The sequence below is a fragment of the Pan troglodytes genome, chromosome 8, assembly GCF_028858775.2.
Source record: "Pan troglodytes isolate AG18354 chromosome 8, NHGRI_mPanTro3-v2.0_pri, whole genome shotgun sequence".
NCBI classification, from domain to species: Eukaryota; Metazoa; Chordata; class Mammalia; order Primates; family Hominidae; genus Pan; species Pan troglodytes.
In genome coordinates, this window is record NC_072406.2 from 112,271,471 (window position 1) to 112,296,911 (window position 25,441).

The following is a 25,441-nucleotide window of genomic DNA, read 5'->3' on the forward strand; positions in this document are numbered from 1 at the left end:
CAATAAATTGTAAACTATAACAAAAACAAATTACAGTACTAGAAAAAAGAAATTAAAAAACAAAAACATAAATATATAAGCTCTGATTTTTTATTTTTGATTCAACAGACATAAAACTGCTGTATTAAAATGCTATAAAAACTTCTAAACACTCATTCTCAATTTCTGTACTCATCTCATTGAGGCTCAGAAACAAAAAGCTGGTGATAGGGCACTGGCCCACACCATACACTGAGTAATGCTACTCTATGGAAACCTGCACATGTACACTGTATCCAGGAGGCACTGGATAAGAATGTTATTGTGGCAGTGTTTGTAATAAGGAAAAACTAGAAACTACCTAACTCTTCATTGGTAATTCATTACAATAAAACTAGGCCCGCTCATAGAACGAAAAATGTAGCAGCTAAACATAAACGATCTACCATCTCACAGAGAATAAGGATAAAATGCCAAAAAAAGAAAAAAACCCTAGATCTACATGTATCAATATGAATAAAACTCAAACAATGTTAGTGAAAATAAGGCAAGTTGTAAAATAAGAGTTTGGTAACATTTTTGTAGTTTCAAACAGGTAAAACAATTTTATAAACTCTTACACACTTACAGTAAAAGTATAAAAATATGGACAGAAAGGATATACATCAACTTCAGAATAGAAGTTAATCTGAGAAGAAAAGTCAAGGAGTAGGACCAGTGAACATACAAAGGAGGCTTCAAACAGATATTTAATTTTTTTCTTAAAAAAAAAAAAAAAAGATCTGAAGGGAATAAGGCAAAATCTTAAGCTTTCATTATATTGTTCTCTGTACATTCCTGTATAATTGAATTATTTAATTAAAGATGTATTAAACTTTCAGCATCAACCGAGGGCCAAAGAGGGCAATCTAATACACAGTGACCTGGAGTATAAGGGAAGCCACTGTAATCTGAAATGAACTGTAAACAATCCTGCCATGCTTTCATAAACGGCACTATCTATCCAGGTAAAACTAAGTGCATGTCAACAACAAGGATGCATACTACAATCTGAAACTTTGGTCAAAAAACTTCCCTATTCTTAATCTGTACAAATGAAAATGCTATCCACAGACTCAAGCTGCCTATAAACCCTATCCATTCTCCCTGTTCTTGAAAGAGACAACAGTAGCATCTAACAACATGATGGACAGCCACAGCACATCATTAAGTACTGGTCTCACCTACTTTTAAAGGCTTTAGAACATCTGAATGTACAGTGGAGATTCCAGAATTCCCCACTACCTATGATGCAATCTTACTGAGTCCCATGATACCCAAAATGAGACTGACAAAGAACAGGACAAACAACAAATGTACTTAGAGACAATCATTTCAGAGAAATCCAAGTACCTATAACTGCCTTTTTCCTCTCTGTCTCAGCTTCTTTTTCCACAACCTTTTGTTTCTGTGCAGCTATAAGGAGTTTTGTCTTCTCAGCCTCCCTGTGAAGCAAAATGTTATAAAAATTAGAAATGATTCTCCTATGTGCAGTCACAGCCAGTAATTCTGACCCTACAGTGAGTCAGAGAACCGTTTTGTCAACATGAGCTTTTGGACCCATTAAGGTAGGTTAAGAGAGGTGTTACTTTATTTTACCTATAATAAATCTGAGGTTGAAAGATTCAATGATTTGCCCAAAGTCACCCAGAGATAGGAAAAAAATTTAGTACATTTGAATTTTAGTTTGGCTTTCTTCTCCTAGTTGTATTGTGTAAAGCCTGTGATTTGGAAGGGAATATATCAATACTTCCTTTGCTGTTAGACCTCCAGCTAGTCCATACAGCAGCTCTGTGCCAATTAGAAAACGGCACCAGCCGTTTCTACAGTCCTGCAGGTGCATGGTTTGACATGCAGAATGAAGCTGGGTTTCAGCCCCTGCCCTCCTCAGGTGGGCACCATGTGTAGTGACCATATTTGTTGCACAGAAGATATAACTAGGTGGTAGTTATTAGGTAGTAAACTGGGGCTTACAGTAATGAGAATTTTCTAAGGCTTCCAGTGTCTAATACAGGTTGAGCATTTCTGATCTGAAAATTTGAAATCCAAAATGCTCCAAAATCTGAAACTTTTTGAGAGCCCACATTATGACACAAGTGGAAAATTCCACACATAAGCACTTAAGGTAAACTTTGTTTCATGCACAAAATTATTTAAAATATTTTATAAAGTTACCTTCAGGCTATAGGTGTATATGGGACATAAATAAAATACCTTAAAAAAAAAAAAAACTAACCACTATACCAACAAGGAAGAACATAAATAAATTTTATATTTAGACCTGGGTCCCATCCCTGAGATACCTCATTATGTCTATGCAAATATTCCAGAATCTTTACAAATCCAAAATTTAAAATACTTCTGGTCCCAAGCATTTCGGATAAGGGATACTAAACCTGTAATGGAAATGGCTGGCATATTACTAAGCATGTACAAGTAGCTACTGGGTAACCACGTGGCAGAAATGGTATAAGAAAACACTACTCTCAGGTGCAAGGTTATACTGGATCATCCCAAGGTAGCTTTTAATTCTGGAATTCCAATAGTCCATAAAATTAAGAAAGATCCAGAATCATCTGAAAAGTAACTCCAATAGTTTCCCCAAAACACTTCCCCTCAAAGTTTCCCCTTTCCTCTGATAACATTGATAAAGACATCAAATGACAGTCTGAATACTATGATTTATTTGAGAGCAGAAAACACACAATATTCATTTTTCCGTCACCAGAAGCAATCTTTTTTTTTTTTTTTTTGAGATAGAGTCTCACTCTGTCACCCAGGCTGGAGTGCAGTGGCACTATCTCGACTCACTGCAAGCTTTGCCTCCTGAGTTCACGCCATTCTCCTGCCTCAGCCTCCCGAGTAGCTGGGACTACAGGCGCCCACCACCATGCCTGGCTAATTTTTTGTATTTTTAGTAGAGACGGGGTTTCATTGTGTTAGCTAGGATGGTCTCGATCTCCTGACCTCGTGATCCGCCCACCTTGGCCTCCCAAAAGTGCTGGGGTTACAGGCATGAGCCACCGCACCCAGCCTAAGCAATCATATTTAAAGCCTAAGACATGCTGACAGTTTAATAAAAATTTTTTTTTGAGACAGAGTTTCGTTCTTGTTGCCCAGGTTGGAGTGCAATGGCGTGGTCTCGGCTCACTGCAACCTCTACCTCCCCGGTTGAAGCGACTCTCCTGCCTCAGCCTCCCCAGTAGCTGGGATTATAGGTGCCTGCCACCATGTCCAGCTAATTTTTCTATTTTTACTAGAGACAGGGTTTCACCATGTTGGCCAGGCTGGTCTCAAACTCTTGAACTCAGGTGATCCGCCGGCCTCAGCCTCCTGAAGTGCTATGATTATAGGCATAAGCCACCACAGCCCGCCTATAAATATTTTTTAAATAAGTGGATCACATCCATAATCTACCCAGCCTGGCACTCTACACTTTATACTTTTAAAAGAAGTGTTCTTTGTCTACAATGAAAAAGAGAAAACAGGCTGGGTGTGGTGACTCAAGCCTGTAATCCCAGTACTTTGGGAGGCCAAGGCAGGAGGACTGCTTGAGCCCAGGAGTTTGAGACCAGGCTGGGCAACAGGGCAAAACTCCGTCTCTATGAAAAATACAAAATTTAGCTAGGTGTGGTGGCATGCACTGGTAGTCCCAACTACTCAGGAGGCTGAGGTGGGAGGATCGCTTAATCACTTGAGCCTGGGAGGTTGAGACTGCAGTGAGCCGTGATTGTGCCACTGCACTGCAGCCTGGGCAACAGAGCAAGACCTTGTCTCAAAAAAAAAAAAAATTAAGAAAAAGAGAAATAAAACTCTGTATGAGCTCAGAGAAGGTATGAGGGAAAAGGAAAATATGAAAGAAGAAAAAAACAATAAAAATCTGCATGGTAACAAAAAGGACTCAGAAGTAAACAACCTCATAAAGTAGTATTACTGCTCCTTGGACTTCCAGTATTTATACATCTGTGGTATCCTTGACTTGTGCAAATTTATTTTTCCAGCGTCTTATACTTTCCCTTTTAACACATCAGCCAAATTTCCTAAAGACTTTTATTTCTTCTTTTCAGTACCAGTCATACGAAAACAATATTGCCATTTCAAACACAGTAAGTATTCCCCTAAAAGGGATCCTGTCAGAAACTAATTTCATGTCTTCTCATTCCCAGTCAGCCCTGGATACATAAAAGAGAAGACTACCAGGAGTCAACAGAAGCAAGGCTTCCCTAGAGGCACATTATAAAGAACCAGGTCTAATTTTAGATATACAATCACATACAATGGAAAACCAAACTTTATACCAACAAGATATCTATTCCTACCATTACAACACAGAAACAAAATATGAGCACTCTCTTCAACCCTAACGGCTTCAGGACTCTTTCCTCTATTAAATATTTAATTCAAGGTACTATTCATATAAAATTATAGCTCCTTAAGCTTCCAGCAATAGTTTTACAGCAAACTGCATCTTTAGCCACTGAAACTGCTCCTGAAATGTCCATACATAAAGAGAACACTAATAAGAGTCTAGTGGGAATTAAGACACAAGAATAGGCAATATTACTAGAGTAAGAGTAAAGAAGACAGACACATACTCCACCCCAGAGTGTATTGTCTCACATGTTTCCTCTAGACTGGAGTATTAATATGCAGACAGCCCTAAACAGAAATATTGGGATCCCATGCATATTACTCACATTAACTCAAAATTTCTTCTTATGGCTTCTGGGATTTTGGGTTTTGTAACACGCACAGCCTAAAAAATAAAAGTGAAAAAGCCAAAGTATATTTGAAAGATAAATGTTCAAATTAAATCTTCTACAGAAAAGCCCCTCAAATGATACTAATCTAATAAACAACAGCTATAATATAGCGGCCTACTAACACGTTTGGGGATCCCACCAGAACATTTACTTTTCATGCCATCACACCAAGAATCAAAGACAAGCTGCTTCTTATTTCCTTACACAATGCCAGATTACAGGAAAAACCATCTACCCACTGAGGAAACAACTGCCTTATGAAAAAGGTTCTCACTTAAAAGATGTTTTACAAAGGTCGTTAGATACTTTTGCTTTCTTTTTCAACCCTGTAAACCAAAGAAGCCAGGAAGGGAAAGTTCCAAGACTGAAATTGTAAAGTCAGAAACAATTAGTCAAATACAAAAACAAACAAAAAAACCCAGGTTGGTGTATACAATTTAATACAGTGAGTAGTGAGTAAATTAATCTATCACTTCCAACCCCTGCAATCACTTGGTATTTGCTGTAAGTAAATAGCCCACTGGCTGAAGGAAAACAAATATCAATTAAAAGCTTATATTCTTTCTTCCTTAACTCTCACTTAGAACAAAGTCTGTCTTTGTAGAGGCTGTTTACCAGACACTTTGTTTCCCTAATCATAGTGTTCTTTGACATAATTAAGATTATCTACCTGGACAGTACTGTTTTTTGAAGGCTGACTTTTCTACATCAAGGACTTGATCTCTCAAAAGCTTTTGATTTTACTAAACATACGATACCCCGCCGTCCCACCTATACTGCAAACACACACAAAAAACACTTTGCTGGTCTGAAGAAGTTTTCCTTCTGAAAACTGGCTAAGCTTTTAAGAATAACAAAGCCTTTAAGCACTTAGTCTTCTTTAAAGGCTTTTAAAACTTTTAAGCGATATAGCATTTCCTATATGAAATAGATGAGTCAAATTTGTAGGTAATTTTGAGGACTATCATAACTAAATATAAGGATTACAGTGGAATGGAATAAGCAGCTGAAGGCTGTGTGGAAAGAACTCACAACACACTGGCAGTGACACATGTGAGGCCTCACAACTCAGTGGAGACATGCAGAAGACAAATAAAAATTCAGGACCAGATTTTGTGAGATGTCAGATTTCACCATGTGACTAGCAGACATAAGATTACTTCCAATATGGATTAATATGATTCAAGGAAGCACTGTCATACTGCATTTAATTAAGAGACTGGCTACATATCTTTTTAGCCTTATTAAAAGAAGCGTAAAGTAGGACTTTTTTTTTTTTTTTTTTTTGAGATGGAGTTTTGCTCTTGTTACCCAGGCTGGAGTGCAGTGGTGCAATCTCAGTTCACTGCAACCTCCGCCTCCCAGGTTCAAGCGATTCTTCTGCCTCAGCCTCCTTAGTTGCTGGGATTACAGGCATGCGCCACCAAGCCCGACTAATTTTTGTATTGTTTTTTAGTAGAGACAGGGTTTCACTATGTTGGTCAGGCTGGTCTCGAACTCCTGATCTCAGGTGATCCAACCACCTCGGCCTCCCAAAGTGCTGGGATTACAGGCGTGAGCCACCACACCCAGCCAGGACTGTCTTTTGAAGACTCCTATTTTGCTGAATGAGGCTGAAGAACATACTACATTGTGCTTGCCAATCTTGGGAAATCTCACAGATTTTCAAATATGTGAAAACATAAACACTTACTGTACAGATACCATGAGTAAGTTGCATCAAAAGAGATTTTAAAAGTAAAAGTGGGAAGTCCCACTCAGGCACCCCTCTCCCTCACAGGAGAGAGAGCTATTCTCCTTTCTGTTTCTTTTGCCTATTAAACCTCTGCTCTTAACCTCAAATAATAAAATAATGCCCCCACCCCACTCACATACATAGAGTGAATGGAGGAAAAAAATGGCTAATGAAAGGAATATATGTATTGAAACTGACCCCTGGGTTTTAAGCATATATTATAAATCAAAAGCCAGTCTGTAATATAGTCACTCCCTTAAATAACATAGGAAAAAAAAAATCAAAGACGACCATTTTCATCATTCTAATTTGCCAGAGTAGTTTTTCAAGAAGAAAAATGGTATATAAATATATGGAAAGGAAAAAAATAAAATAGTGACTGTAAAAATAGTAACCCAAAAATTACTAGAAGGCAGTGAATTCAAGTTGTAGATATAAGATAAATCTACCAAGAATCAATCACATTCCTCAATGATTAAAAAAAAAAAGACTACATATTGAACAGCATTAAAATTCATTAAATCCATTGGTATTAATTTAACTTAGGATATGAGTTTCTCCCCTAAATCAGAAATTCTAAAAACCAAAAAGGCTGATATGATAAAGTAAAGCCATAAACTATGTTTCTATTTTTAACTTATATTGGAGGATTGCATGAGGCCAGGAGTTTGAGACCAGCCTGGGCAACACGGCAAAGGCCCATCTCTACAAAAAATAAAAAAATTAGCCAGATTTGGGGGTGTGTACCTGTACTCCTAGCTACTTGGGAGGCTAAGGCAGGAGGATCACTTGAGCCCAGGAGTTCAAGGCTGCAGTGACCTATGATCGTGCCACTGCACTCCAGCCTGGGCAACAGAGGGAGACCCTGTCTCAAAACAAAACAAAACAAAACAACATGTATATGACCACTTAGGTGCCTAATATAGCTTGAAAATATCGATAATGAAAACTCATCTGGAAGATTAAACTGGCAGAAACAGCAAAGGCCATTATTTTTTAAAAGATGATGTCTCTTGCCAGATTTTAAAATAAAAAGTTGAATTATCACAACCATATGGTAATGTGTTAAAAATAACAAAGCTCAAAAACAGACTTGAAATTCTTAAAATGCATTCCAACTATTGTAAAAAAAAATTTTATAACAAGACAAAAGCAACCAAAGCAAAGGAGCTCTTCTCTTCTCAGGGTATGCTTAAGTTATTGCAAAATATAAAAATTATTTACAAATTTTTTTAAACCCTAAAACAATGGAGATCTCTACCACTTTAAGAACGTATAACAAAACTACATTTTTTCATTCAATAACTTTTTATAAAAACAGCAAATAAATATAAGTAAATTCAAAAGATCCTTCTGGCTGTTGTGCAGAAAATGAAGTAGACAAAGGTAAAAGTGAAAGTGGGGAAAGAAGACAGGCAGCTACTGCTACTGCACATGTCAAGGTTAGAGTTGGTAGCTTGGATTGAGATGACAGTGAAGATGGAGGTGTGGTCAGTTTTATTAATACATGGATTTTGGTGGTGGAATCTGCAGGACATAGGGACTGATTAGATGCTGAGGGTGAGGCGATTGTCAAAGATGCCTCCTACACTTCTAGATTGGCTTGAGGGGAAAGAGTTACCATTAACTGACAAGATGAAAAAAACAGGAGAAAATTCGATTTGATGAGAAAAGACCAAGGACTCAATAACTAATGAAAGAGTAGGAATGGGAAGATCAATGGAACAGAACTAAGTTCAGAAAAAGACTCTAGTATATAATGGAATGCAGTATGTAACATAAAAACTATTTCAAAGAAGGGGGAAGATGGAAAAATAAACTATTCAGTAATTACCGCTGTTACCCAATTTGGGGTTGAGGGGATGGAGCTGAAGGCCTACCTTGCAACTGAGATCAAAATGGGTTGCAGATGAATTAAAAGATTTAAATCTAAGAATACAACTGTAAAAGCAGATACAATTTTTATAATTTCTAATTTTAATTGCTATACTTTTAAGGTGGTGAAAAGCTCTTAAAACATGCCAGCTCAGCAACACACCATAAAGACAAAATCACTGAAATTACTACGTAAAACATGAACACTTCAAAGTTATCAGCAAGGAAAAAACAAAGTTAAACGACAAAGAAAAAATTGGAAGAAAATGTTTCCTATAAATATAAAAAAGAGCTACAATAACTAACATATGAAAAATAGTTTATTTTTAAAAACGAATTCTACCCCTCTCAAAGGGTAAGGTTCAAAAACAAGTTCTCTATATACAAATGCTATTTATTTATTTACAGACAGGGTTTTGCTCTGTTGCCCAGACAAGAGTACAGCATGAACACAGTTCACTGCAGCCTCAACCTGCTGTGTTCAAGTCATCCTCCCACCTCAGCCTCCCAAGTAGCTGGGACTACAGGCACATGCCACCACACCTACCTAATTTTTAAAAAAAATTTTTTGTGGAGAAGGGGTCTCACTATGTTGCCCAAGCTGACCTCAAACTCCTGGGCTCAAGGGAGCTTCCCCCCTCAGCCTCCTAAAGTGGTGGGATTACAGATGTGAGCCGCTATGCCCAGCCAAAAATAGCTTATTAAAATCAGTTAGAAAAACCATTAACTACAAAAATGAGCAAAACCAACAATTTATAAATGAAATAAAAACAGCTAATAACCTAGGGTATTCAACTTCAATAATTAATACAAAATAACAGACTAATTTTCTCCAAAAGGATTGAGAAAGGGAAAGCTTGCATCTGCTAATTATTTGGGTACAATCATGCAATCAAATGTGTAAGAACTACAGCTTACCAACACTGCTAATGAGGGTGGGAGCTGCTAAAATTTTTCTAAAAGGTGATTCGGTAGTATGTATCAATAAGCCCCCAAACAGGGCATACACTTTGATCATCAATCCCACTTCAAGAATTTATTGTAAGAGAGGGATTTAAAAAGATGTACAGAATATATAAGCTTGGTCATTCCAACATGCATACAGTAGTAAAAAATTTGAAACCATAGAGATTCACTAAATATAACCATTAAAAGTAATGATTTACCAAACCTATATTTTTGTTTTGGAAAGATGTTCATAGACAATGTTAGTGAAAAAAGCAAGTATGGTATGATTCTGCTTTAGTTGAGCATGTATGCATTTATATCTACAAACATTTGTTCATATACATTAAGAACAGTCGGGAAAGATATAACAAATGATGTTATCCTTGCATAATAAGATTACTGGTGAATTTCATTTTATTCTTCATCATTTTCCTAGTATCTAACTTTTTTCTACAACATAAATAACGTGTGTGTATAAAAATTCCAAATTTATACAGAACAAATCAGTAAGAAAGAAAACAATCCAACAGAAAAATGGGCAAAAGATATGAATAGGCAATCAGCAGAGGACAGTATAAATGACCAATAAATGTATCAAAAGATGTTCAACCTCATTAATAACCAAAGGAATGCAAATCAAAGGGAGATATAATTGCCCACCCATCCATATGGTAACAATCAGTATGTCTGATTGCTTCCAATGTTGGTGAGTTCATGGGTCACAATTATTTGCACATATTGCTGTTAAGAATGTACATTTGTACAGTCAGTTTGAAAGATAATTTGTACATACAAGAACATGTGTCATGAATGTTCATTACACTATTGTTTAATAGCAAAAAACTGGGAACAGAAAAATGGCTAAGTAATACAAGGCAAGGAATTCTAAACAACAGTTGAATGAGCTAGATCTCTGAGTAACACCCTGGGCAGAATCAAGAGCTGACCTTCACATTCACTATCTTTAAAACTAAAAAGCTACTCCAGCTACAACTGACTTGAACAACTCAGAGGATTTTACAAAGTTACCTCTGGACATTTCAAACGACCCCTTAACTCTGGTGGCTCACCCTCAAGCGCCTGAGATAATGGCATGAATGAGGCCATGAGGAAAACCCCACCTATCTTTCAGTCTTGTTTTTGAGAAGCACAAACACATACAATCACAGTGAGTGCACACTCTCAGTAGCAGTGGTGCTGAGTGTAAAGAATTGAGAGACGTGATAAGCTTTAGTTGCAGTAATGTTCATCACAACAATCAACAATCAACTGGTCTCCTGGAGCTCCTGAGAAAGGACACTAGAGAAGCCTCAATATAACTTCTTAGGTCATCTGGATCCAGAGCAGTGGCTTTCGAATGTTACTGACTGTGGACACAGTAAGAAACACATTTTGCACTGACGTCCAATATAAACACCTACCCCACCACACTGTGAAACACAAGTGTCACAGAATATTTAAACTTATTACATGCCATTTCTTTTCCTATTCTATTCCATTTTATTTAAAATGCTGTTCATGACTCACTAAAGTTCATTTTACAACCCACAATCTGGAAAACACAGTGACCCAAAAAAAAGCAGGGGTAAAACCATTCTATTTCCCAACGTCACCATCACCACTACCACTAAATTCATCTGCTACCTTGTTTTTACTAGGGCTCTCCCTCCCACTTGAAATACCTTTCTCATTCTTCCCCCATTTAAATCCAATTAATTTTTCCAAACCTACTTAAAATCTCAACTCAATCACAGCCCTCTCCTAGACACACGGTCTTCCAATGTTCTCTTACTCTTACAGCAATAATCATTCAATAGATTCATCTGTCAATTAATACTTTGTGATAACTATTTTGTCCAGGATTGTTCAAATTTTACACTTGAACTCCCTTTTCATAATCTTACTGAGGGCAGGGATTATGCTTACACTGATTTATAACCATTACTGTATCTTAATGCTTCATACATGGCAGAAATATGAATTTTACTTCCTTGTAAGAGCCTCAGCTTATCAGTTCCCTCTAGGAGTTCACAAATGTCACCCATAGTAAGCTACAAGAGTATTTTATTTTGGCAGAGATCTAAAGTCAAATTGAGAAAGGTATTCTATAAATCACCATAGCATCTCAAATAATTGCTGAATAAAACAATCCAATGAAAGGAGGAACAAACTCAAAGCTCTCAAAATCCCCAGAGAACTTCCCTAGGAAAAGAACTTACCTGTATAGTGAGACCTGGGGCCATGAGGTTTAAGTCTTTCTGCAGAGCTTGCTTCAGGTTTTCATCTATTTGATCTGTTTTTTAAGCCAAGAACAACAGATCTCATGATAGTCAATTTTTTTTTACATTGTATTCATAATGAAACAAAACTAATCATTATTAGACCTAAAGTTTCCACAGTACTATTCTTTTACAGAGCTTAAACTGCCTTTTCTTCCCTTTTGTGTGGGAAAAAAATTGCGAGGAATTATCTAATAAAGAAATTGAGGAACGAAGATGACAAGCAGATAGTCTGTTTATCCAATAAGTTTACCCACTAAATGTATTACTTAACTATGGATAAGCTTTTTTACTGGGTAACTTATTAGACTTATTTACTGGATAAACAACTACTGGGTAAAATATGTTGATCTAATAAATGGAGAATCTGGATCTCTAGTATCTTAATTCAGGGCTCTTACTCAATATGTATCCTCATTCTCAAAGAAAAACAAATTTCTATGTTCAGTAAATCTTTACTCAAATTCCCAAATAACTAAACTTCATTTCCATGGATCTCAGCCTCACTATTATTTTGGATTTAAAGAGAGAGAGAGAGAGAGAGAGAAGCTCATAGAAAAGTATTTGAAGTATACACAGCATGAACACTTGGGCTTGTAACTATGCACTTTCTATTCACCTCAATGGTACTTTCGCTATTTAAACGACTGGTGGTGAGACAAAGCAGGACCCATCAGTTTCCTCATATGCCACTTCAGTGGTTGACAATCACCAAAGAGGACTCAATTGGTAGATTTTAAATTGATTACTCTTGCTTATTCCTTCATCTTAGAAATTCACTAAAAATTTCAGGAGAGGAAAGTGAGCTACCAACAGCAACAACTCATTCCCTGGTCAGAACTTCCACTATTATAAATGAAAAGTAAGTTGTACAGAAGTGAGTTAAGAAAGCAGGGCTGATACTGCGATCCTTAGAAAGGCCTTTTGTAAACTCGTCCTTGGTTGGCACCTAGGAACTTGGATTTGTAGAAGGGTCCCACTATCCCCAGAGCTAATACAATTGACTTGCTGTGAACTGTTTATACAATGTGGTTTAAGCCAAACACCTGCATTCCTTCCAGGAGTCTGGAATTTTGATATGTGGTAGGCAGAGGGTGCCTACATAATCAGCCCCCAGTGAAAACCCTGGGCAATGAGTCTCCAATGAGCTTCCCTAGTAGACAACATTTCACATGTGTTGTCACAGCTTGTTGCTGTGGGAATTAGGCACATGTTTGACTCTTGGAAGCCTGCACCTGCTTTCCTCTGCACTTTGCTGGTGTGCCTTTGCCTCTCGCTGATTTTGCTTTGTACCCTTTGGCTGTAATAAATCTTAGCTGTGAACACAACTATGTGCTGAGTCCTGTCAGTCTCCTACCAAATCATCAAAAATGGGAGCCTCAAGACACAGGTTTCTAAATTTTTCAAATTATCTATTAAAACATCAACAAAGCTAATTTTCACTAAGTTATTACAGTAAAAACAGAATACAGTCTGTGAGTAGTTTTTCCAATCTCTAACAAGTTATATAAAAAATTTTAAACTTAAGATAAAAAATATTTTAAAGACAATTGCTCTACGATAAATTCAGAAGAAATGCTTAAATAGCACTAAGGTTTACCAATATAACCTCAATAAGTAAGCTGAACTAGATTTCCAATTGGCTATTTACATACATAAGAATTAAGACACTTACCAAACAATTCAATGTAAACTTCCTGAAGTGTGTGGGCACTGCAGAACTGGTTCAGCTCATGGTGGATTTTATTGAAGATTAAGGTCTTGTCATAATCTGCAGTATAGTTCCTCACGATATCAAACACTGAAGGAGAGGTACAACCCATGTTTGTTTTACCCAACAATGACACAGGTACCTTCAAATTCAGCCAGGGTAAAAGTCAGGGTGATATATTACACATGAGGAAAAGTGCCAACAAAATAGTGAAACCAAAAACCACAACTAACAAATCTTGATGTGTTGCTTGTGCTCAATTTTCCAAATACCTTGCATTTGTAATACTAATGCCAAACACCTGCTGGTTAGCCCGTCAAACAGGGGCTAACTTTAAAGTCCACACTAAAGTATCCATTATTTTGGAGGTAATAAGGAACTATCAAAGGTTTCAAGCAAGGGCATGACAGTCAGATTTACGCTTTGGCCAGCAGTGTGAAGATGAACTGAGAGGCATAAAGATCAGAGGCAGGGAAAGCATAAGGCAATTACTGCAAAAGTTTAGCTAAGAGGTAAAGAGAGACTAGGCAAACTGAGGAACAGTAGAAATAGAAGAAAGCAGTTGCAAAAGACCATTTTTAAAAAGGCAATTTTTTAAAGTTGTTAAAACATTAACTGAGCTGGGCTTTATATCAGGTAATTTACATAAATTAGCACTAAATTCTCCTAAATTTGCATATTAGGAAACTAAGAAACAGAGAATTTTAGAAATGCCCAAAAGGTACATACTAGACCATGTCAGAACCTGTTCTTTATCTACAAAAACATGCCTCTTTCTACTTCTGTCTTCAGATCCAAGAATTTGCTCCACTGGCCTTCCCATGTGGGATATTAGATGCAACTGGATTTCAAATCCGACTGGGCGCGGTGGCTCATGCCTGTAATCCCAGCACTTTGGGAGGCTGAGGTGGGTGGATCATTTGAGTCAGGAGTTCAAGACCAGCCTGGCCAACATGGTGAAACACTGTCTCTACTAAAAATACAAAAATTAGCCTGGTGTGGAGGCATACACCTGTAGTGTACTAGGGAGGCTGAGGCAGGAGAATTGCATGAACCCAAAAGGCAGAGGTTGCACTGAGCTGAGATCGTGCCACTGCACTCCAGCCTGGGTGACAGAACAAGACTCCATCTCAAAAAAGCAAAAAAATTAATGGACAGGCCATTAATAAATACTTAATGACTAAATTATTTGCTTGATCATTTCCCAAATGAATTATATCTAAATAGTTTCCTATTTAATCTCTGGTTAAAGAATCATCAGTCCCTTCCCTTTTTCAATCATAATCCATTCCAGTGATTTGTAATCAAGGAAAGGAGATGAAAAAAAGACAAGGAAAATGCTTACTCTCTGAAAAATATAATCCAAATGCCCTTGACAGTAATACGCCTGCTCTCTACTCTGAAATCTTTTCACTATTTGTGCCTGTACCGGTTATGTGAAATTTATTATGACCTTACATCCCAATATATCCTTTTTTAGGTCTGTATTATGTCTTCTCAAGTAAAATTAAAACCCCTGAAGGCAAAGGCTATAATTTCATCTTTTCAAATTATTCTTGCCAAACACAATATTCTGTGCATACTAGACATGCCAGTTTTATTAACAAGCATGCATATAAGATGGTGTATCTTTCTTCAGGGCTTCTAATTAAGTTTTTGATTACAACAGTACCTACCCACCCCATACCTGTAGGTTTTCATCTTTTATCAAGAAAATGCTTTCCCCACATTGAAGGCTTTCAGACTGCTTTGCAAATTATAGCAAATCTCAACTACAAAATACTTCTCTTTGATGGCAAATCAGTGTGGGCCAAGGAATTGATCAGTTACAGATTTCAAACACCCAAGGAAATTATCTCTCATCCTGACTGGATAAAATACTACTTTCCTATTCTAGAAATAACCAATGACCATTTTGCTCTTAGAAACACTAAGCTCAGAGAAGAGTAACTCATACAGTTGCAGAAAGTCAACTCTGTCCAGAACTTCTGACCTATTTTTGCCTCTATTCCCCAGAAATTTATTAATCAGTGATCAATGAAGTCATAAAACTTTCAAAGTACCCTTCTATTGCTCAAAGAATCTCTCAGCTATAAATCCTCTGGCTATAACTATAAAAACCACAGGTAGATGGGTAACATACCTGCATAAGGAGCCAACATATTAACCACTTCTATTCGGTCAATATAGATCATGACCCCACCACTAAAAACAAAGAAAAAAAGTGTGAACTACTAAAGGCAATCCATAAAACACAGTTATAGATAGACCTGGTGAGAAGCGATAATCAAACATACTAATATTCACTTAAAACACAGAAAGAGTTCGCTTCCTTTTTCATAGCATTTCTGTCCCTCTATAGATGTCAATGTCTTTTGTACACTTGTAATAGTCATTTAAAATAAGTAATTTAAAAAATACCTTGAACTTCACATTCTTCTTTTGATACAATTCAATGCAGTGATGATACCCTAGAAATAATTTGGGCCCTGCTTGCCTTTCTTTCCCTAAACCTCTTTAGGACAGCAATTCTCAAAGTGAGGTCTTCAGACCAGCAGTATCAGCATCACCCAGGAACTTTTGTTAGAAATGCAAATTCTCGGGCCTCACTCCAGACCTATTGAATCAGAAACTCTAAATTGGATGGCATTTAACACTACAGATGAGAAGAAGGTGGGATGATTAATTTTAAACTATGTTTTATTAAGCACCTATTCTGGGCCAAGTTCTGGTTAGGCACTTCATATACAGTAATTCTAATCCTTACAACAACTCTGCAAGGTAGATTTTACTGCCTTTATAAAGGAGGAAACTAAGCTTTAAAGTGTCAATAAAGGAATGTGTTGGGGAAAGAGGTATATAAAAACTGTTTGTACTTTTTGCTCAATTTCACTATGAACCTAAAACTGCTGTAAAAAATAAAGTCTTTAAAAAATAGTCAATAAAGCAGATGCAGCAGTGCTAATACACAGTTAGGTCTACTTGCTCTAAAACTCCAGTTTTTTCCAATAATACCATAAGAACAATAATGGTTCTTAAGATGGAAAAGCTCCTATTTGGAGATAGGCCTTTGCTCAAACAATGCTCAGATCAGAAGTCCCCTTGGGTTAACTATCATGCCTATTTGAGATATGTCTAAGTGATCATAGCTGTAGGAACAGAAACTCTGTCTGAGCTAAAGGGAGGCTCATAGGCAAAGAGAAAGCTTACCTTGTTCCACAAGGCACATTTTTAACTTCATCAGTTTGTAGTGTTGTCTAGGGAGGAAAAGATATCTCATCAACACTCAAGACACACATTGTCAAAAAACTACTGGTACCAGAGGCAAATCTCTGGAAAGCTGCTGACAGTAAGCACAGCAGAGATCCATCACAATTTCAGTTCCCAAAGATTAGCTCTCAGAACAGTCATTTCTTTTTGTATTGTAGTAGAAATGAAAGACTTGAGACAGAAAATATTTTACAGCAATTTTTTTTTTTTTTTGGAGACAGAGTCTTGCTTTGTCACCCAGGCTGGAATGCAGTGGTGCAATCTTGGCTCACTGCAACCTCTGCCTCCTGGGTTCAGGCGGTTCTTGTGCCCCAGCCTCCCAAGTAGCTGGGATTACAGGTATGCACCACCACACTCAGCTAATTTTTGTATTTTTAGTAAAGATGAGGTTTCACCATGTTGGCCAGGCTGGTCTTGAACTCCTGGCCTCAAGTGATCCACCCACCTTGGCCTCCCAAAGTGCTGGGATTACAGGCGTGAGCCACTGTGCCTGGCCTACAGCGAATGTTTGAATTAAGATTCACTGGGAAAGGTTCAATGTTCAGTCTGCTAATAAGCAGAAAACTCTTCCAGAGTCCCTTACCTGCCGCTGGCCAGGGGTTGTAAACAACACAGCTTGCTCACATAGATACTGTGGCTACGACTTGCACTCTGAACTTTGATTCCACTGCTAATATTACTATTTATGTTGAAGATAAAAGAGATTTTATGCATACAAGTACTCTAAGACTCAAAGCTGCCCTTGAATCCAACAGCAACCTTTCTTCTCTAAAGCTGTGGTCAACATTTTAGTTTAGTACCTAGTGATCTCTCACATGTCCTATTCAGTTTCCTTTTTAATAGAAGTGCTACCACCAGTACTGCTTCCTCCTGGTGAACCAACAATCTGGTACTTAATTGCTTTGCCCTTGTCACACCTTTGTTCAGATCCAGAATGAATGACTTCCTGCTGTACTCTAAGGCCTCAAATAGGTCAGCACCTAATGAGTACATTCTAGACATACTGCATCTTCTCAAGCACAAAGCAAAGGAAAAAGGAATCACAGTCCCTGTTTCCAAAGAGTTCACAATCCAGCACAGGAGACAAAACGTTACAATGCAATCAATCCATCAACAGGTACAAAACAAAACAAAACAAAACCAAAAACACAAATTATAAACTGAACTGTTAAGTGGTAAATTACAGAAAGTGAAAAAAATAGTAGTTTGAAAAGCTCTCTGAGGTGAAGGATTTATAAGCCAGGTCTAGAGTGGGAGAAATAAGAACAGATGAGGCAGAGGAACATCTTAAGCTCAAAAAATATCCTACTGAAATACACACAGTTGAAGACAATATGTGTATAGGTGAACAACAGTAGATAGGCTTGCCTGGAGCAGAAGGGACAATTTGGATGAAAGATGAAATTCTGACAAGAGACCATGGTAATACTAGATAGAGGGCCCTGAATGCTGGCTGGGGAGTTTGGGATCTCTCTAGTTCACCTTATATACAGTCACAAAACGAACCATTCAAAAATATGTTTACTTAATTCCTTTTCTCACATGTGATGTAGTTCTCATTCTCCATCTTATAGGGAGGTAAGAAAACCAGCTGGGAGGCTAAATAATTAATTTATTTAGATTAATTCAGTAAAGGCCATGAAAGCTGTCAATCCAGACATAATAGAGGAGGTATCTGATACTTGGTTGATATAAAATTCCAGGAGGGGAAAGAATAAAAAATAACTCTTAGGTTGAGACATTAGAATGACAGTAAACATTGGTGGCAGTTCTAGGTTAAGGGGATTGATGAAGAGACAAATTATATTTATTTCCTTTAAAACATTAATTCAGTTTCCATATTCCACACCAACTTTAAATACACGTTCCTATTTAAACCAAAAGGATATTCTCTAGCCAATTTTCAAACTCAGAAGAACTAGGAAAGAGTTCAAATGTTAAATCTTCCATTTAACACCCTATCTTTATGTACTTTTATATTTCTTTTATGTCCTCTTAAAAATTACTTTCCCAGTATGACAGAAAATTTATTTAAAAAGTGAATCTATAGTTACTTTATGAAGGCTGAAGGTTTTCATATAATTTCTCCATTGCTTTTTCTTTTTACATCATATATGGAATTTCACATTTATATACATTCCTTTCAATTGCCAAGTTTGTTAAACCATTTGTTTATCTGGACTATGTCTTCTAATATGTTCCAAAAATTCCTAAAAATAAATTTATGTCTTACTCTCCTAAGAACACTCCTTTTTTTTTTTTTTTTTTTTTTGAGACGGAGTCTTCCTCTGTTGCCCAGGCTGGAGTGCAAGGGTACGATCTCGGCTCACTGCAACCTCGGTCTCCCAGGTTCAAGCAATTCTCCTGCCTCAGCCTCCCAAATAGCTGGGATTACAGGCACGCACAACCACGCCCAGCTAATTTTTGTATTTTTGTAGACACAGCGTTTGACCAGGTTGGCCAGGCTGGTCTTGAACTCCTGACCTCAAGTGATCTGCCTGCCTCGGCCTCCCAAAGTGCTGGAATTACAGGCGTGAGCTGCCACGCCCGGCCAAGAACACTTTTTAAATATGGTTTTATTAATATAATTATTTCCTAGAATGTTACCATTTTACACATAAAGAACATTCCTATTTAGTCACACTGGCTGGCTCTAGCCCATGTAAAACTTTTTTGTAGATGCGAAGTATTTTAGTTTACACTGAAGTCTCTGTACTAATTTCATTTACATCTCTTATGATAGTTTATTATTAAATATATACACACACTATATTTGTTATATATATACACAATTAAACTCCAAAATCTGTTTACTATTATCTATATCTCCTTTATTTATATTTTTGCATCAGTATGACTTAACATACTAAGCATGAAGGCAGAGACAGATCTACCTGGTTTTGAACAAGATCTATTTGTTAGAGCTTTGTTTTTTTTTTTTTTTTTTTAAGAGACGGAGTTTCCCCATGTTGCCCAGGCTGGTCTCAAACTCCTAGGCTCAAGCGATCCACCTGCTTCGGCCTCCCAAAGTGCTCGGATTACAGGCATGAGCCACTGCGCCCGGCCTTAGAGTCTTGATTTTTAAGGGTCTAATGCTGCCATTGCTAACATTATTATAGATTGTTTCGGCTGTTGATGAGGTTATGTAATTAAAATTCCTCCTTTCACAGAAGACTAACTGAAGTCTATGACAGTTAAGCAATTTTTCCAAAGTCATGCCACCAACTGGCGGCAACGCCGGGTCCCCATGTTCATTACACCACATTGCTTCCTGAGAAATCAGCTCAATTTAACAACTTCCACCATAAATAGAAAGCCAGAAATATAAATGTGTTACAACTCCTGCCTTTAAGAAAACTGGAGCCTTTCTGGAAAGAAAACACACAAAAAAACTTAGCAAACAATGCAAGACAACAATATTAAAGAAAATAAGACAAAGGGCCAAAATTTACAATATAGATTTTAAGAGCTATAGATCAGAAGAGGAAGAATCTGGGATGAACCTTTAAAAGCCTGGCAAGATTTAGACAGGAGAGAAGGAATGGAGAGTGAGATGGCAGATAAAGAAGTGATGGCATGAACTAAGGAAAGAATGGGTAAAATAAATATGGAACAACATATGGAAATCAGTCTGATTAGGGGAAGAATACATTTCACTTCAGTAGACACAATTCTTTCCCTAAGCCATCTAAAAGGGGACAGGAAGAAAACCTAGGGGATTTAAGAATTTATAATTAAACTCTCACTTAGCAGGAAGCCTAGACATAAGATTACAAGATTAAATAACACAGAATTTTCCTGAGTCCTGAAAAATTAGCAGCAGATGGCAGACAAACTTCTGAATCCAAAGATTTATGATCACACTGGGCTTGCGAAAGTGGTCACAGCCTAATCCTGGTTTTGTCATCTTGTTACATTGAAAGATACTTATTTTATTGTCTCCCATGGCCAAGACACTTTTCAAGGATTAGACACTTATTTCAAATATCCCGGGATGCCATCAAAATATAACATTCACTAAGGTTCCACATAAAACTGTGCTTAATATACCAGGCAAAAAAACATGAGGCAGAAAGGTTGTGTATAAAAATTTTGATCCTCCATGTTAACAGTAGCCCAGGAGCCTGCCTCTATGGAAACTAAACACTGTTCTAAACCACATAATCACTGGTTTGTATGTCTAGCTGTGTTTCTAATTCTTACTTTTATTGTGACAGCAGCAACAGAAAATTTGCTATATACCACGATATAAATGGTAGAAGTCAGTCCTTCCAAGCTTCCTGGTTCATACCTTTAATTCATTTCAAGTAAGTGAGGTGGTTTAACATCATAACTTGTGTTGTAACAACTGTACTCTGAACGTTAACTCCTGCATTTAAGTAAATACCACCATCTGCTTAAGCAATAAGGAAATCTATCTCCACCCACAAGTGTGGTAACTCCTGTCATGCCTGTCTATCTGGTATGGAGGCTTCCCTAGGAATCACTCACCTGCACAGATCTGAACGTAGTAATGAAAGGCAACATGATATGATAGCCTGGTCCACTGGGGCTAGTTAGTAAAGCTCCTCCCCTGCAAAAAGATGTTTCAATTTGACAAAATTATAAAAAGAAAAATTATCTTTCCAAATCTAAAATGCTATAATAAATACTCACTCTTGCTCATGCTGCTGACCTACTAAAGCCTCACTAATATGAATTACTCATAATGAACAACTGCTTAAAATACCTCCACACCTAAAAAGGGAAAAAGATCAAATTAAACTGCCAATGTTACACCTTGTTTCATAAGCTCAACCAACCGTACCTCTGGGTCTCCAGCACTGCTCTCAGGTTCAAAGGATTCTCCTCGGTCTTTAACCTTCTGAGAAATATTTGTTTAAAAAATTCTAATGGCTTTCAGTAGAGGTACATTAATAGTACATAACAAGAGCCAAATCAAAATATATAATACATTTAATCACCAGGTTGAAAAAAAGACAATGCAAACTTTGAAGTAAAGAGAAAATTTCTGAGGCTTATAATTCTTTCGATCTATCTACAAGGTAATTAAAATACTGGGAACATAAAATTTCTATATAAAAACAAAAAATTAGCATGAAAAGATGAAGGGTGACAAGACTATACAAATAAATAGCATAAGGGCTTGTTAACCAAATCCTGGAATGTGAAAACTATGAAAGCAAGCCCTGGAAATTATAAAAAGGAGGCATTTGGGGAGCAAAGAAAACAAAGTCCTATTTTGCACCTTGTAAATTCATAGAACTTAGCTACCGGTCTTGAAAATATACACACATTTGCAAAGTCATAATAACAAGAAAAGATGAACTGTTTGAGGTTCATTACTAATTCTTTGAGTCATTCCTTGAAATGTCCTTTCTCTGGTTTTACTGTCAGAAAGACAATGCTTTTAAACTGGAAGGAAATCTGGACTAATCTGTAATTTCTTATGTAGAGCTCCATCTGCTAAGATATACCATTAAAATTGCTCTTTTTCTAGGATTCAGGATGGATTTGAAAGTAGAAATATCAGTTTTGAGGGATAGTGGAAACAAGCAAAAAGTTGACGCTCTTTTTGAATACACCATTATCCCAATTTCTCCACAAACTGGCCTCTATTACTAGTCTGTATCAAAAGGAACTTGTGGTAATTAGGCTGAAGGAAAAGCTAAGCGAGCTCAACAAGAGAGCAACAGCTCCCACACCACTCCTGTCCCCAACTTGAACCGCAACAGTAAGGAGGGAGGAGCATGGCCCATCAGTGTTGTGCTTATGTCCCTGGAGGTCCAGGGACATAAGCACCATCACAGTCATCATGGTGTTACAAGACGTAACCAGACACTGGAAGCTTTTAAATGAAAAAGTCTAAGAAACAACCATAAACATACAGCATCTACAGCGGCAAACTAAAGCCTGTACAGTTGGACGAACTATAATTTATCCATCTCTTCAGTTAGAGGTAGAGTGACTACTCCTTTCTTCTTCATTTTTCTACAAATAATTGAGTTTGCTGTGTATAGGAATAACCGTAGGGAGACTTAATCTCTGCAACAAAACGAACATAGCACTAAAACTGTCCAACATCTGGAGGGTGCTCCGCAAAAGCCCGCTTCGACCCCCGTGCTTTCCCTTGAAATGGGACATGCGCCCCCGAACGTTGCAGAGGGAACAACTTCCCAGACTCCACTCTGGAGTACCCTTTTTATCTGCTCTAGAGCCCTAACTGACTGCACATGCCGCTCACCTGTAGTACACAGCCAGGTGGCCCTCCTCAATCTTGTGGATGGAGGCGTAGAGCAGGACAGCCACCAACCCCACCACTGCAGCCACCAGAACCCGGGCTTGAGTCATATTCATTCTCGTTCCTCCTGGGAGCGGGAGAAAAGGACCCTCAGTCCCGTGAGTGACAGGTCCACCCCCTCCAGTTTCTACCCTCTCCCTCCGGAAACTTGGCGCTCTCTCGCAAGCTGAGCCGGGGAGTCCAGTGCCCCTGTCCCCTCATTCTTCCCTTCTGACTGAGCCCGCTGACCCCTTGCCAACTCCTCCGCCCCCGGAGGCCAGTGGGCCGCCCCTGCTCGGTGAGCTTCCTGAAACCCCCTCTCCCAAGGGTCGCTCCCGGGTGGAAGGCACTAACTGAGAAGAAGCCCAGCCGCAGACTCGCGAGGAAAGCCGACCCCTCGGCCGCGCCTCACCGATCAGTGACGCATCGCCCCCGCCCGCACGTGCAGCCGACTCCCGCGCCGAGCCAACCGCCGCCAGCAGCCGGCCCCGCCCACTCGCCCAGCACTGCGGCTGCGCGGGGACGCGCACGGCGTAGCCCCGGCCCGCGGCTAGTGAGACGGGGAGCGCATGGGACAAAATTCTCCTAGCCGCGGGCCGCGCAGGCTCCTTTGGAGGCAAGTCGCTCTCTTTCTGTACACTGCTGGTTAACTGCTTCGGAAGAGGACAGCCCGCAGTCAGGAGTGAGCAGCGAAGCAGAGAAAAGGAGACGGCCTTTCGGACAAGGGACTGGTTGGTTTGTTCTTGTGCAGAGAACCCACTCGCTCACTCTCAAACGGTAGCTGTTCGGTTTATTTGTCCTTTTGCAGTGTATGCGGAGCCCCACTGTGTGGCACGCACTTGCTTCCGGCAGAGATCCTGCACTTCAGGAGCAACTAAACTTGTTGCAAATAAAGTGCTGTGAAAGTTCAGAAGAGGAAGATATTAGATATAACGGCATCATTCTCTCGTTTTTTAAGTGTTCCTATTATGTGCCAGAATGCTGGTCCAGTGAGGGCTTTATGAAGGCCATCCAGACTACAGGAACAGAATTGCTAAGCACATGGGGCGGGAGGCGGAGGGAATCCTCCAGGGAGACCAAAGTAAGTACTTCAGTTTCCTTGAAGGCTTGTGTGATGGGAAGGAGTGCTATGGTAGGCGTCACTACATATTCTGTTCGTTTTAAATTAAAAAACCATGGGCACATATTGCCAAAAATAAAAAAGGGAAGGAAAAAGGTATAGTTGGGAGATAGATGAATACAAGAGAAATTAAGGGCATTAATGGTTTAAGCCTTGAAAGGCTAGAGGTGGAACTATAACTGGACAAGGTGGATTAGGGTTGTAAAGTCCTCTAACCCAGCGGACGGGGTGGGGGTGTGTGTGGGTTGGGGATGAAACTGTTCCACTTCAGATCATCAGGCATTAGATTCTCACAGGGAGCCGGCAAACCTCACATGTGCAGTTCACAATAGGGTTCGCGTGCCTATGAGAATCTGATGCCACTCGCTGATCTGACAGCAGGCAGAGCTCAAGGCGATAATGCTCACTCGCCCGCCGCTCACCTCCTGCTATCCGGCTTGGTTCCTAACAGGCCACTGTCTGGTACCGGTCTGCGGCCCAGGGCTTGGGGACCCCTGCCCTCTTGGGTAGGGAAGTATGGGAAAGCAGTGCTTTGGGGCCAATGAATCTATAAAACGGCTGAAAGTGGAGACAGACTGTTGGCAAGGAAGTCAAGTGGTTAGGAAACTGCAGGCCCAGGGTTACTTAGTAGTGGAAGTAAGAAGAAGTAAATAGAATCAATCCGTCTTCATTAAAGGAAGACTTCCCAGACCACTCTACCCACACCCTTCAATAAATACACTTACCTGTATCATTCATTTGATTTTTATTATCTAGGAATGTCTGGGACCTTATCTGTTCCAAATAAATGATATTTGCAGAGCTTAGCTATTTTAACTTCCAAAAAGCAAAAAGAATGGAAAATAACTTGCTCCATACCCTGTTTTCTGTAGACATTCTCTGAAGTTTTTCATAATATTGCTTAAAGAATGAAATGTATACAATTCACAACTGCCATTCCCCTCTGAAAAGTTGTTACCCACCAAAAAATAGTGGTCCAACTCATGCATCAAAAGCAAGTTTGGGGATCCCACTATAATAGTCTGTTCTGACTCACACCATCTGCCCAAATTATATAGATCAGGCTGCCCTGACATAACCCCAGCCACACACCAGCAGCGGCCCCCACGCTATAACAAATCTTTAACCAATTATTAAAATATTAGAAAATGCATGACCATTGAAAAATAATCCTTAACAATAATTGCAATGCTTGGATGGCTTGTAATGTTCAGACTCCCAGATAAGCACTTTTACTATACTGCCTATGTTGTTTCAGATCTTGCCATCTAGCTTAATACCCTCCAAGTAACAGGTACCCAATAAATGTTTATTATTAAAATCTTCTAAAACCAGGGAAACAAGAGAGAGACTGCCTATTATAATAGATGACAAACAGTGATATGTGATGACTAAAAAATTTGGTTGACTAGGAAAATGATACCACTAGCAAAAATGGGGAT

At 38.6% G+C, this 25,441-nt stretch overlaps 2 protein-coding genes and 1 long non-coding RNA gene across 8 annotated transcripts in view; 1 reads left to right on the forward strand and 2 right to left on the reverse strand.

Annotated features, from left to right (window-relative positions):
• The window catches only part of ERLIN1 (ER lipid raft associated 1), a 35,196-nt gene extending 12,234 nt beyond the window's left edge, over positions 1-22,962 (reverse strand). For 2 of the 3 annotated variants that reach the window (XM_024346537.2, XM_001167929.6), the window contains exons 1-8: positions 22,844-22,956; positions 21,091-21,172; positions 16,540-16,586; positions 15,473-15,534; positions 13,294-13,419; positions 11,559-11,632; positions 4,716-4,774; positions 1,372-1,463 (exon numbers count right to left, since the gene is read on the reverse strand). In XM_024346537.2, coding sequence (XP_024202305.1) covers positions 1,372-1,463; positions 4,716-4,774; positions 11,559-11,632; positions 13,294-13,419; positions 15,473-15,534; positions 16,540-16,586; positions 21,091-21,172; positions 22,844-22,956 — 655 coding nt within the window. Of the gene's footprint in view, positions 1-1,371; positions 1,464-4,715; positions 4,775-11,558; positions 11,633-13,293; positions 13,472-15,472; positions 15,535-16,539; positions 16,587-21,090; positions 21,173-22,843 lie in introns of all 3 variants that reach the window. The other variant, XM_063782066.1, reaches the window with a different exon arrangement.
• LOC107966813 (uncharacterized) lies at positions 1,462-23,808 on the forward strand. Of its 2 annotated transcripts, XR_010147007.1 has the most exons (6): positions 1,462-1,586; positions 4,086-4,124; positions 15,851-16,002; positions 17,527-17,716; positions 20,817-20,906; positions 22,100-23,806. It is a non-coding gene; the product is annotated as an uncharacterized LOC107966813 (long non-coding RNA). The 2 variants fall into 2 exon arrangements; XR_001706784.4 differs by lacking the exon at positions 20,817-20,906 and having other exon boundaries at positions 22,100-23,808.
• The window catches only part of CHUK (component of inhibitor of nuclear factor kappa B kinase complex), a 42,936-nt gene continuing 41,142 nt past the window's right edge, over positions 23,648-25,441 (reverse strand). For 2 of the 3 annotated variants that reach the window (XR_010159742.1, XM_016962395.4), the window contains one exon: positions 23,653-23,776. Coding sequence is in view for 1 of the 3 variants with exons in the window: in XM_016962395.4 (XP_016817884.1) it covers positions 23,744-23,776 (33 nt within the window). In the remaining 2 variants the exon portion in view is untranslated. Of the gene's footprint in view, positions 23,777-25,441 lie in introns of all 3 variants that reach the window. The other variant, XM_016962397.4, reaches the window with a different exon arrangement.